We start from the raw sequence: 12,780 nt of genomic DNA on the forward strand, positions 1-12,780 counted from the left end.
CTCACACACACTACTGAAATGCTCTCACACACACTACTGAAACGCTCTCACACACACTACTGAAACGCTCTCACACACACTACTGAAATGCTCTCACACACACTACTGAAACGCTCTCACACACACTACTGAAATGCTCTCACACACACTACTGAAATGCTCTCACACACACTACTGAAATGCTCTCACACACACTACTGAAATGCTCTCACACACACTACTGAAACGCTCTCACACACACTACTGAAACGCTCTCATACACACTACTGAAACGCTCTCACACACACTACTGAAACGCTCTCATACACACTACTGAAATGCTCTCACACACACTACTGAAACGCTCTCACACACACTACTGAAACGCTCTCATACACACACTACTGAAATGCTCTCACACACACTACTGAAACGCTCTCATACACACTACTGAAACGCTCTCACACACACTACTGAAACGCTCTCATACACACTACTGAAACGCTCTCACACACACTACTGAAACGCTCTCATACACACTACTGAAACGCTCTCACACACACTACTGAAACGCTCTCACACACACTACTGAAACGCTCTCACACACACTACTGAAATTTTACCTCTCACACACACTACTGAAACGCTCTCACACACACTACTGAAACGCTCTCACACACACTACTGAAATTTTACCTCTCACACACACTACTGAAACGCTCTCACACACACTACTGAAACGCTCTCACACACACTACTGAAACGCTCTCACACACACTACTGAAACGCTCTCACACACACTACTGAAACGCTCTCACACACACTACTGAAACGCTCTCACACACACTACTGAAACGCTCTCACACACACTACTGAAATTTTAGCTCTCACACACACTACTGAAACGCTCTCACACACACTACTGAAACGCTCTCACACACACTACTGAAATTTTACCTCTCACACACACTACTGAAACGCTCTCACACACACTACTGAAATGCTCTCACACACACTACTGAAACGCTCTCACACACACTACTGAAAATCCAAGGCATTTCAGTTGAACAGGAAGGCATTTCAGTTAAACAGGAAGGCGTTTCAGTTGAACAGGAAGGCGTTTCAGTTAAACAGGAAGGCGTTTCAGTTAAACAGGAAGGAGTTTTAGATGAACAGGAAGTTGTGTCCAGACCAGGAAAGTGAAGGAAAAAGTGGTACACTTCAAACCACTACACAGATGTCTACTCAGCAACCTGCTAGTAGCCTAAGTGAAGCAGCCGCATTACTCAACAGTATATTATCCTCAGCAGAGACCATCAGAACTTTGTCAAATGCCACAGTCGTGGGGCAGCAACCTGTTGCAAGTACCAGTGTGGACGGACTGGATAGTCACTTAACATCCCTCTTTCCCTCACATCAACGTAGCAGCTTGCCCATGCCAGCGACATCTACAGTCAGGAGAGAATGTGCACCTGCACCACGTTATCAAACTCGGCAATGCTTCGGCAGCTGGACATCAGGCACCAGAAGAAAAAGGTAGTTACAAAGTTTAATGAGTTTGTATTCACTTGCCTGAAATGGGGCCATATGTAATAGTCTGATATTTAATAATATACTGCAGGGCTCGCAAAATCGCTAGCCCGACGTCCCGGGGCTAGCGATTTTTCCAGGCTACCAAAATCTATCTCTTCCCTGCCCGTCGGGCTATCGTAGGAAGGAAAAATATATGTCTATGCTTTTGCATTCTTTCGGAAATGTAGCTGGGTAATTATGTCATTGGCATCGGTGAGCCACTGTCAATATGTGACATATTGAAATCGCGTTTGAATTTGCGCTTGTTTTTTGCTTTCACTTTGCAATTATGTGTTATGCAACTGTGTATAGAGAGCGACAGCACTGATCTGTGAGTGATGATAATTTGTGCACCAATTCCTCTGACATCGTCTTATCAATCGTTAGCTTACTATGCAAACATGACAAGTGAAATCTCCCGCAGCTTAAACATGTGAGAGGTTGATTGCGCAGAGAATCGCTGAGCGTTATGTGTGTGTGTGTGTGTGTGTGTGTGTGTGTGTGTGTGTGTGTGTGTGTGTGTGTGTAAAAGCAGCAGGATTTATATTTTAGTTCTGCTGAGCCAAATAAGACAGGTCAGGGTGAAGAAGTGACAGCCAAAGAAAAACTTACCACAAAACGGAAAAGTTATGACAAATCAGACTATAAGGCAAAAAGAAAGTGCAGCTTTATGGTTTCATGGACAAAATAATTTCTGTGGCTGCAATATGACGAGCTAAATAACCAGGGCTGCACATAAGTGGTCCGCAGGTGCGCATTCGCTGTCAAAACAAAAGACACGCACAAGATAAGAAGTTGCAACGCGTGTTTGCGTACATAGGATTTTCTGGAGGAGGACAGACATTTGTTTAGAACTCTTAAAGATGTCGAAGAAGCTCCTTTAAGCAATTACTGTGATGTTCCTCCACCTCCAAAGAAATGTCAGAAGGAGTCCGAACCACAAAAGAAGCACGTATTCTCGGAAAAGTATAAAAAAAAGTATATAAAATTAACCCTTATGTTTGCCTAACTACAACAATTTTGTCTATGAAAGCATTCTGTGTAGGGGTTTGGATAGTGTTCTGCTGTCTGCATCTCAGTATTATTAGTTATCACTTGCTGTTGTTTATGGTATCTAATATTTATATTTCAGAGCTATGGCCCAGCAGCATGACCATTTCAACAAAGATGTTATACTACTTCCAACTCCATCATGGGGAGTAGTGTGCAAACAAGGTTCAAAATTATGGTTACACAAACATGGGCACATCCTCAGTGCTTTTGAATTCCAGAAGACCTGGGACAACCAAACTGTCGTGAAACACCTCAAGGAAAGCTTTGGTGAACGCCTTCCAGAGGATGTCAGGTAAAATACTATTGTTTATTGTTACTGTGTGTATTCATGTAATGACTTGTACTTAAAGATAATATACCAAAGTAAAGAAGTTTAAAATATCATTCATCATTATAAAAACATATGACTATACCAGTAGAATTTAAGTCATAAAAGCATACACACAAACAGAACAATATATAATAAAATATTTAACTAATACTTAAAATATTTAACTAATTAGCAATTGCTGTTGTCCCTATTTATTTTTTGTAGCCTCGAGTTTCTAATGGCTTGTGGCAATAAGCTGGTGTCTCCAAAGCTCCAAGTTGGTCAGGAGCTGAATGGGATGCTGATCCTAAAGGTTTTTAAAACCAAAGCCCTCTATGTAAGGCCATCAAGGACACTTTTAGTAAGTTACTAAAAGAATGAAAAGTAATCATGATTTGGGAAAAAACATGTCAACAATTGGGCTTCTAACAAAATAGAATATATTTATTTAAAACAAGTGTTTGGGAGCAATCAATATGGATATTTCTTATTTTAATCTTTTTAAGATAAGCTATAATTACTTGCTTTTGATATATGTTTTTGGTCTTTTTCTGTTGAAGAGTGAATCAGATGAAGACAAAGATCCTTCCCACATCAGCTCCAAATCAGCATTAAGCAGTTGTGCAACTGATAAGGACAGTGACAATGATTGTTTTGAAGTTGATAGTTCAAAAATCCAACAAGACATGAGCAGCCAAGTCACTACAAGGTTAAGAAGTCATGTTAAAGGTGATAACCCTGGCACTAGCAGTGATGAAGAAGATGATACTGGGACCAACTGTATTCGAAGGAGTGTTGGTAAAAGGCAACGAGCAAAGCAAGGAAGTGATGGGAACAGCATTTGTGATGAAGGCTACATGGCAAGAAGTGATGACAAACCTAGCACAAGCAGTCACAGCAGAGATTTCAATGCAAGAAGTGAAGACATCCCTGCCATGAGCGTTAATGATGAAGATTATTCTTCATATTTAACTCTCGTGGCATCGCTTTCTGGCGATTCTTCAGATGATGAGGATTTAAATCAAGCTATAATTGCGAGCTTGGAGAATCAGATGTGAGTAACAAACATACAGAATTTGAGTTTGAGACATAATTTGGGCTTTCCAGAATTGTCAAATCAATATAAACCTTTAAAGCTTTAACTCTCTATGATCAGTGTGACACATATTCTCAAATTCTGTAACATGACTACATGGCTGATATATTTTATTTTCTGTTTTATTTTCTTTTTTTAGTGCAGAAAAAGTCCCTGTTCAAGAGATACTGCTGGAACTATCAAGCAAAATTAGCACAAAACAGCAGTGCAAATTTAATATAAATCGCTCTGCTGTGTGGGAGGGAGCCTTGCGTGGTTTTCAAAGGCTATCTTATGATCCCAACTTGATGATCTGTGTGAAATTCTCAGATGATATGGGGAAAAATGAGGAAGGGGTTGATTTAGGTGGGCCAAGGAGGGAATTCTTGAGACTATTGATGGACACCATTGCCAGGTCAGCCATGTTTGAGGGGAAAGAAAACTGCAAGAACTTGGCTCTTGACAGTACTGGTAATTACCTATTTTTCTAAGATTAATAGTGGGAACTGTTTAACTGATATTTATTTTTACAGGCAACATTACTGACAATTTTGCTTTTCCTTTTATTCTGTTGCTTTGCAGCTCTCAGAGGGGACTGGTACTACATCTCTGGGAGAGCCATTGCAGTGAGCTTGGTACATGGTGGTCCACCACCTAACTTTCTGTCACCAACAGTATTTTCCCTTCTGGTTGGAAATTCAGCAAATCCAGCCCTGGAAGACATAGCTGACCTGGAACTCTTTGAAAAAGTCCGAAAGGTCTCTATATGTTTATTTTATAAATCTTATAGTGAATTGAAAATAGTTTGTGTTCCAGTTTTCTTTTGCAGGGAATGTTTATCCGGATCAGTCTGGCCATTGCTGAATGCCAAGTTTTTATATTTTGCTGCTATATTAAACTAAGATTCAGTAGATAAGGGTAGACGAAAGAGTATATTTTATCATTTTTTTAAGCACATTGTAAACATATTAAAAAAATATGTGTAGTCATTTGACTTCCAATGTACGCGCGGGCATATTGTGATTGTGTAGACCACTGGTGGCTGGGTTCCTTCTAATAGGTTATAAGACTACTGAGTAACTTCCATAACAAGCCCTTCCTCTGCTCTTTGTGATGCTAGATATCTCAAAGTACAACCCTTGAGGACCTTGAAAAGTCAAAAGAACCTCTGCTTGATTACTTGGCCAATGCAGGATGCCTGAGGCCTATGCGTTCACTAAGAGACAGGGATCTGCTGGTACATGATATTGTCATGTTTCAGGTCATCCACAGGGTTCAAGGTCCATTTCAAAGGTATTTTGGTATTCTGTGTTTTTCAGATTAATTAAAATGTGATAAAAATCTTACCTATTAATCAAAATGGCCAGTTAATAACCTAGTATAACTGATTGTGCCAAATTGATAATATACAATTAACTTAGAAGCATGAAATTGCAGAATTATTGAATAAAATTTCTTTGTGCTGTTTATCCAGATTTTGTGAAGGTCTGAAAACTCTTGGGGTTCTCGAGAAAATGAGGAGGCATCCAGACAGTTTTCGCCCGCTGTTCTGCTATGAGCCACATATGCTGACTGCTGACCAGGTGGATGATCTTTTCAACATTCATCTATCTCCAGAAGGAAGCAACAGAAGAGCTGCTGAGGAGACAGTTGTTACCTTCTGGAGAGACTATCTCCAAGATGCAGAAGGTAATTGTCACTTTAGTGCACAATAAATAGATGTAACGATTTATAGGTTAGCTTTTCTGAAATCTTTATTTTAAATAACATACTCATATAACAATAACACCACATTACCCTCTTGGTTGTAGTAACATTTTTACATAGTTCTTTGAGACTATTGAAAGATGAAAAGCATGCTCTATAGTCATTGCAATAACAGTCATTAAGATTCTTGCTTTAGATTTGTACTCACTGACAATTTATGTTGGCCAAATGAAATAACCTTTTAACACTTTTTTCCTTCTCTGTTTTATGCAGAAGAAGAAGGACCTTCCAAATTACAGAAGATATTGGCCTTTGCAACTGGAGCAACTGCGGTGCCACCTATTGGCTTTTCCCCAGCACCCTCGATTGAGTTCATTCATAGAGGAGACGATGACTTCTCTTCTACACCAATTTTCCCTCTTGCCAACACGTGTGTTAACTGCATTAGGCTGCCACTGCATGTTTCATACCAGCTGTTCAAGGAGAAGTTTGATTTTGCATTAGGTAACACTTACGGCTTTGGCAGGGTATGAACACATTATGCTGGAGGAGTTTGCGTGTTTCTCTTTTGTATTGGTCTCTCTTTTGATTCAAAGTGAGTATTGAGTATTAACTTGTTAAGGTTTTAATATTTCCAAATTTACCTGCTTCAGTCAAATTGATGTTTTAAGACATCAATTTGACAAGAAGTGATTGTTCTTCAGGATTCATACAGGTAGATACCAATTGTTTAACAGCACGTCAGAAGTTAATTTAGATTGTTGAGTTTGAATATACAAAATTTGTGTCACTTTACTCATTTCATGTGTATGTCCATCGGTTTTTGATTTGGTTGTCTTTGTGTCTGTTTATTCTTCTGCCTGTGTCAGTTTCTGTTTGACAACAGAGCTGTCATTTTATCATTTTAAAGAAAATGGTTTCAATATGTTAGTTTCGATCACATATGTTTTCTGAAATGTTTTTTTTATATATCTTTTTTTTATTTTTTGCAAAATATTTTATTTAATGTAGAAGGTGTAAAAGTGAAGAAAACACATCTATTCCATGATTTCCATCATTTTCTAATGGATTCACTTGTTGAATTATGTTCATTGCAGTCTCATTTATGTTGATGTCAATAGCTGGAATATTGACATTATTGTTTGTTTGAAGTTCTGGTAATGGCCCTTCTTCATCAACGCCATAATAGTTATCAACATGAAAAATGTCATTTATAAACGACAGGATTCCCACATTGTTTGTGACACCTGTATGCCACAGCTGAAGAGGGGTCTGTCCTCCTTGTGTAGAGAGACCATGGTTGTTCCACTGATTGACAAATTCTGTTAATGCTCTTTCAATCCTTGGCAAATAAACATAATGCAGACAAAAAAGATGTAGCTCATTCAGTGAATCCAACATACCCTGTTCTTCCATAAAGTTAAAGATATTTATAAAGTGTCTTGATACAACTCTGTTGAGTTCTGCCCACAGTCTTTCAATTCTTTGGTTATGTACTGAAACACCTGTAATAACACTGCCTACTCCTCTTCTCTGTAACATAAAACGAGCAACCTGTATATTTTCCATACCATGATCACACCTGACCCTTAAGGGCAAACCAAAGTTTTGTATTCCTTCCAAAAATAATGACAAGACACTTGAGGCTCTGTTATTGGATAAGCAACGTAAGTATATGATAGTTCGGCTGAAGCCATCAACACAGCCATGCAGGACCAAGCGCCATCTAATCAATTTGTGGTTGCCGTCAAAATGCCTGTTGAGAGATCAGAAAGCATTACTACAGTTCCACATGTTTGTTCATATTATTTAGTAGTGAATTCCTGACCCTGTACTTAAACAAAAACTAGAGGTTTCATTTTGTACATTTACTTCAACAACAGCACACCTCTGTCTCTCACACACACACACACACACACGTGCACACACATACACACAGTGGCATAAAATGTCTTTTTCCACACTACGTTTACCTGGCACAATTGATGTTAGAGATTAAAATTGTGATGTAAAATAAAGGATTAAACAACTCAACAGTATATACATTAGACAACATCTAAATTGATGTACTATGAATCCCCCAAATATTTAACATACTTATATCAATTTCAGTTTTTTTGGTTATTGTTATTTTTTTATTATTATTATCTTATGCTGATCATATAGATTAACTTCAGTAATGTTTTGAATGAAGGACCATTAATTTTGATGTATTGTGTTACAGTTTTTTACAGTCGCTAACAAGCGTTTGTCCAAACAGTTGTCACATTTGCAAAACTCTAAACACAATTAGCACAGCATCGGTCTGTTGTGGCCATACCATTCTTACATTTCATGTCGTGTTCACCCAATATGCAGTCAGTGAACACATTTCCACAATGCTTACCATTTTCTTAACAGACAAGTTATACCTCCCAACAAAACTATGGACTGTTCTTGTAGTATCTACGAATGTTAACACACAACATCCCACAATAGCAAAAACAATATTCCAAACCGTAGATACAGTATAAAAACCTCTGCTTCTGCAATGATATCAGTACAAAAACAATATCAATATCAAAAATATATCTCAGCTGATAATAAACAAACAATTGAATAATTGACACACAGCTGATTTATGTTGGGTAAATTGGGCCAACCACAGCTTCTTCCATTCTGGCTTAGACTCAGTGGGGTTTATAAGGCAAGACCTTGAGGAGTGATGTTTTTGGAAACAAAAAAAAGACAAATACTGTAATTTCTGGTCGAGGAAGAGTAAGAGCAAGGGGCCCAGGGAGAAGAGCAGGCCCAAGGAGAGGGCAAGGTAGAGGTGTAAGAATGCGTGGTGGTGGCATTCCAAGGGCTGCAAGAACAGTAGTCAGTGATGAAATTCATGCCACTATCATTGACCATGTAATCAACCATGGTCTTTCACTAAGAGAGGCTGGTGAAAGAGTGCAGCCCAATTTGAGGCGGTCAACGGTTGCCTCCATTATACGCATCTTTCAACAAACCAACAGGTAAGTATTGCATTTTACATGGATTGTTTCTATTCTCACTTGACATGTCAATATGGTCATACAGTAATGCATATGTTGAATTTTTTGTCTTTCTAAAGAATGCAACGTCTTCCACCCTCTGGGGGAAGAGGAAAGCTCCTCAGTAATGATCAGGAGCTTGCCATTGTAGAAATGGTTACTGCAAATAATGCAATAAAACTGCGTGAAATACAAACCAGAATTGTGGCGGACCATGAGATATTTGACAATATCGATAGAATCAGCCTCACAACCATTACGCGGACATTGTCCAAACACAGAGTGCGGATGAAGCAGCTCTACGCTGTTCCCTTTGAGAGGAACAGAGAGAGGGTCAAGGAGCTACGACGACAATATGTCCAGGTATAGTGTATATTCAATCCAATGTCCAGTTCTATAAGCTTTGCACTTTGCAAGTAGGTAACCTACACAATACTAGGTTACAGTACAGTATGGTATACAGTAATAACATGACTTACATAAACTTTGTTTCAGAGAGTTATGGAATTGGAGGCCAACCAGGCCCCTCATGAATTCATATACATCGATGAGGCAGGATTCAATCTGGCCAAAAGGCGTCGACGTGGACGGAATGTAATTGGAAAAAGGGCCACAGTTGATGTGCCAGGACAGAGAGGGGCAAACATTACCATGTGTGCAGCAATTGCAAATGCAGGATTACTCCTTCACAAATGTCAGGTTGGACCCTATAATACAGAGCGCTTGCTTGCCTTTCTCAATGATCTCCACCAGCGCCTGGTTCCAGAGCAGGGTCAGGAGGGTGAAAACATGAGGACCTTTGTAATTACCTGGGACAATGTGGCTTTCCATCACTCGCAAGCAATAACAACATGGTTTGAAGTCCACCCAAGACTGGTGAGTCTCTTCCTTCCACCCTATTCACCTTTCCTCAACCCCATAGAGGAGTTCTTTTCTGCATGGCGGTGGAAGGTTTATGACCATCAGCCACATGACCAGATGTCCCTCCTTGAAGCCATGGATGCTGGCTCCAGGGACATCACAGTTGACGATTGCCAAGGGTGGATCCGACATACCAGGCGGTTTTATCCCAGGTGCATCGACTTGGCTGACATCAGATGTGATGTTGATGAAAACATGTGGCCTAACCCTGAAGATCGCAGAGATTAGATGCAAAGTTTTTGCCTTTTTTAGCCCCCCTCCCCCCCTTTTTATCTTGGCTTTTTGCTGTTGTTTTTTTGTTCAGAATGCTCTTGTGTGTTTCATGGATATTTTGTTCACTGTAAGCAATACTGTAAAACTTTCTCTGTCCTATCATACCGTGTTTCTACTGTACCTCCTGTGGTAAACAGTAAAGAAACAAAAACTTGTTTGCTTTTTACTGGAATGCTTTTGAATGTGAACATTACTGTACATGTGGACATACAGTTACCAACCAAGACATTTCTGGTGTCAATATGGTGGATTGCATGTTTCGCATGCAAATACCTGTAAAACTGAAACATAAAAGTCTATGCAGTTTTTGTAATGTCAATAATAGCCAGTATTTTGAAACCTGGTGTACTTTGATTGACTGCATGTACCTTGTGAAGTGAAAACAAGTGTTATTCTTTGACAGACTAATTTCATTTTGAGTCAGATTTATAGTGTTTTTGTACAGTTAGTGTGTGCAGAGAAAGATGTGTTCTAATTTTGAAATGAGGAGTTAGTATATATTTAACAAAGTGTATTTTTGGGAAGGATATTATCCATTTGGCCAATTGTGTTTTGTAGGTGTGGGTCTGTGTTAAGAGTTTAGAAAAAGTATCTGAAGTATGGGTAGGCACTTGTTAGCGACTGTAAAAAACTGTAATACTTTTAAACACAAGGCCTGATCATTTGTTTCAAACCAGTGAACTTACCATAAGTGGTTGGGGGCCTGAACACTATAGATCCTTCGCCTTATCGCATGACGACGTCTAAATGCACGTCCAATAGGATCCACTTCCTGTAGACTTTGTCTGACCCTCCAACGTTGAACTCTTAAGCCACGAGATCTCAGACTTCCAAGAATGTATACTTCCCCTGCATTTGGAGTGTTCTGTAGGATATCCGTCACAAGGCCATTCAGTTCTTGATTTGAAATATCCACATAGCTTAATGGCTCAACTCCCAAAGTTTGTCTGTGTCTGTACAGGGTTCTTCGACTTATTCCAAAGCATGATGCAATTCTCTGCCATGTCATACCAATGGAAACAAAGTGAGAAATCTGTTCAGCAGATATAGTGTATCGTGGCCGACCTGGATGACCACTCAAGGTGGTTGGGGGTAACAATCTGTGGGTCACATAAGCAGATCTCTGTCTAGCATCATATTCATGTAGCAAGCTGCAAAAGCATCTATACAAGGATTGTAGTAGGTTGGTGGCAACCCTATTATTGGGATCATATCGAGATACAGCAGCAAGAAATTCTGATAGAGTTCGTGTATGATCATCTAGCTCTCTATAAAGCCGCTCTTGTCTGATATTGTCCGAATTTTCATTTTGGAGCGCCCCAATACATTGCAGAGCACAAGTAAAAAATCTTTCAACATCTTCTTCATTGGTTCTCACCTCAAAAAACAAAGAAAGTATGTAAAAAATGACAAGGATCTGATGTAATTTCATTGTAGATGAGGTACTGTCAGACACAGTCTTTCCAGATTATACGGGCAGCTAGCATAGCCAGGATGCCCCGACTTGTTGCAATAGGCTGCTACCCTACAACAATGTTTGGATAGTCACTGATGAAGGCAAAATATTTTTCAATTATACCTCTAACAGACTGTTGTCGACGTCACCGCGGTGTTAGCTGTGCATTAACGTGTTATTTGTTTTTCCTCACCTTCCTGTGCAGCTAAAATGCCTTCCTGTTCAATTGAAATCCTCTTGGTTTTCATTAGTGTGTGTGAGAGCGAAAGGGATTGGCGGAAGTGGGGTCAGACGTTACCGTGGTTACACTGGTGACCAGTGTTGGGCAATTAATTTTATAGTTTGTGACAAAGTGGGTGAGAAGACCATTTGTCTATATTCTTAGTTAACATTCTTGCTTTGATTTAACCATATTTCACATGTAATCTGCAACAGGCAAACATCTACTATCCCGGGTTTGTTTATGTTCTGCACTTTTACAGATTATATAATATAACATCTTGGTTTAAATCAATCCCTACAAGTTTGTTAAGTTAACATGTTCTTTATTTCAACTGTTAATTTGTATTGTTTAGAATTTACCTTATCTACCTGTCTTCCAGAAACAAAAGGAGGAAATGTAGTTTTACTTCCTGCTTTATAGCTTCTGGGTTCATCTGAGGTCACAGGAAGAGACCAAGTGCAGGAGGGGAAGAACTCTTATGATTTAATAAAGTTGATTTTAGAGGGTTCATAAAGAAATAGATTTATTGTTGTAATATGTATTGATTACACCACAGAGTTTATGTTGCCAGTAAAGAGGAGTAGTAGAGGATTGAATATAATCATGTTCATCTTACCTACTGAATGGAATAGCCCAGAGGAGAAATTGTTTGGTTAAGTGGACGATTTAAGCAGAAGAACTCAGGTGTTTCACGAGAAAGGTTCAGGTCAGTGTAGCTGTGTGCAGTTTGACTTTAATTTCCGTTGATTTAAGTTCAGTTATGTTTATTTGAACTGAGTTAATTATAGACTTGAGTTTCTTTTTTATTTCTTTGTAAATATTGTTTGGGTCACAAAATGGTGAATAAATCACTTGCTACACTGGACAGCATCAGTCTCCTGCATTCCTCCGCTTAAGTCAAGTCCTACCACATAGTTACTTATTCAAAAAAGTAACCGAGTTTTGCAAACAACAAAGTTTTTTGCAGCTGTTTTGTTGTAAAGGCTCACCTTCTAGCACATTCACTTCACCAGATGCACCTTGTTTCTTTTCCTCACCTCTGATTGGGTGTGGTGCTTGGCCTTAATTAAATCCTCTGTTTGCGGTTTACAAGCCATTCCCCAAACACATCAGCAACATGAGCAGTTCCCAGTGATTGATCCAGCAACATGTCAATCACCCTCTCAGCCCCCCCCCCCAGGTTAGCCGTCA

At 39.3% G+C, this 12,780-nt stretch overlaps 2 protein-coding genes across 2 annotated transcripts; one reads left to right on the forward strand and one right to left on the reverse strand.

Annotated features, from left to right (window-relative positions):
- Positions 1-1,147: 1,147 nt before the first annotated feature.
- Positions 1,148-7,406, forward strand: LOC147329771 (uncharacterized). The gene is made up of 9 exons (XM_086291103.1): positions 1,148-1,515; positions 2,684-2,896; positions 3,140-3,275; positions 3,475-3,968; positions 4,150-4,460; positions 4,572-4,747; positions 5,110-5,282; positions 5,464-5,678; positions 5,970-7,406. Exons 1-9 carry the CDS (start codon positions 1,148-1,150, stop codon positions 6,227-6,229), a joined length of 2,346 nt encoding a protein of 781 aa, XP_086147229.1. The 3' UTR covers positions 6,230-7,406.
- On the reverse strand, positions 5,735-7,460 carry LOC147329772 (uncharacterized; the record flags this gene model as incomplete). The annotated part of the gene is made up of 1 exon (XM_086291104.1): positions 5,735-7,460. A coding segment is annotated over one exon (762 nt), but the record flags the coding sequence as incomplete, so codon positions are not given.
- Positions 7,461-12,780: the final 5,320 nt, after the last annotated feature.

Source organism: Aulonocara sp. 'chitande type north' Nkhata Bay, linkage group LG5 (genome assembly GCF_057382095.1).
Source record: "Aulonocara sp. 'chitande type north' Nkhata Bay isolate Kocher_YH1m ecotype deep benthic linkage group LG5, A_spYH_male_GT1.1, whole genome shotgun sequence".
NCBI classification, from domain to species: Eukaryota; Metazoa; Chordata; class Actinopteri; order Cichliformes; family Cichlidae; genus Aulonocara; species Aulonocara sp. 'chitande type north' Nkhata Bay.

Coding starts and splice junctions, on each gene's coding strand:
- LOC147329771 (XM_086291103.1), top strand. CDS start 1,148: ATGAACAGGAAGTTGTGTCCAGACCAGGAAAGTGAAGGAAAAAGTGGT. Junction 3,276..3,474: donor GGCCATCAAGGACACTTTTA/GTAAGTTACTAA, acceptor TTTCTGTTGAAG/AGTGAATCAGATGAAGACAA. Junction 3,969..4,149: donor GCGAGCTTGGAGAATCAGAT/GTGAGTAACAAA, acceptor TTCTTTTTTTAG/TGCAGAAAAAGTCCCTGTTC.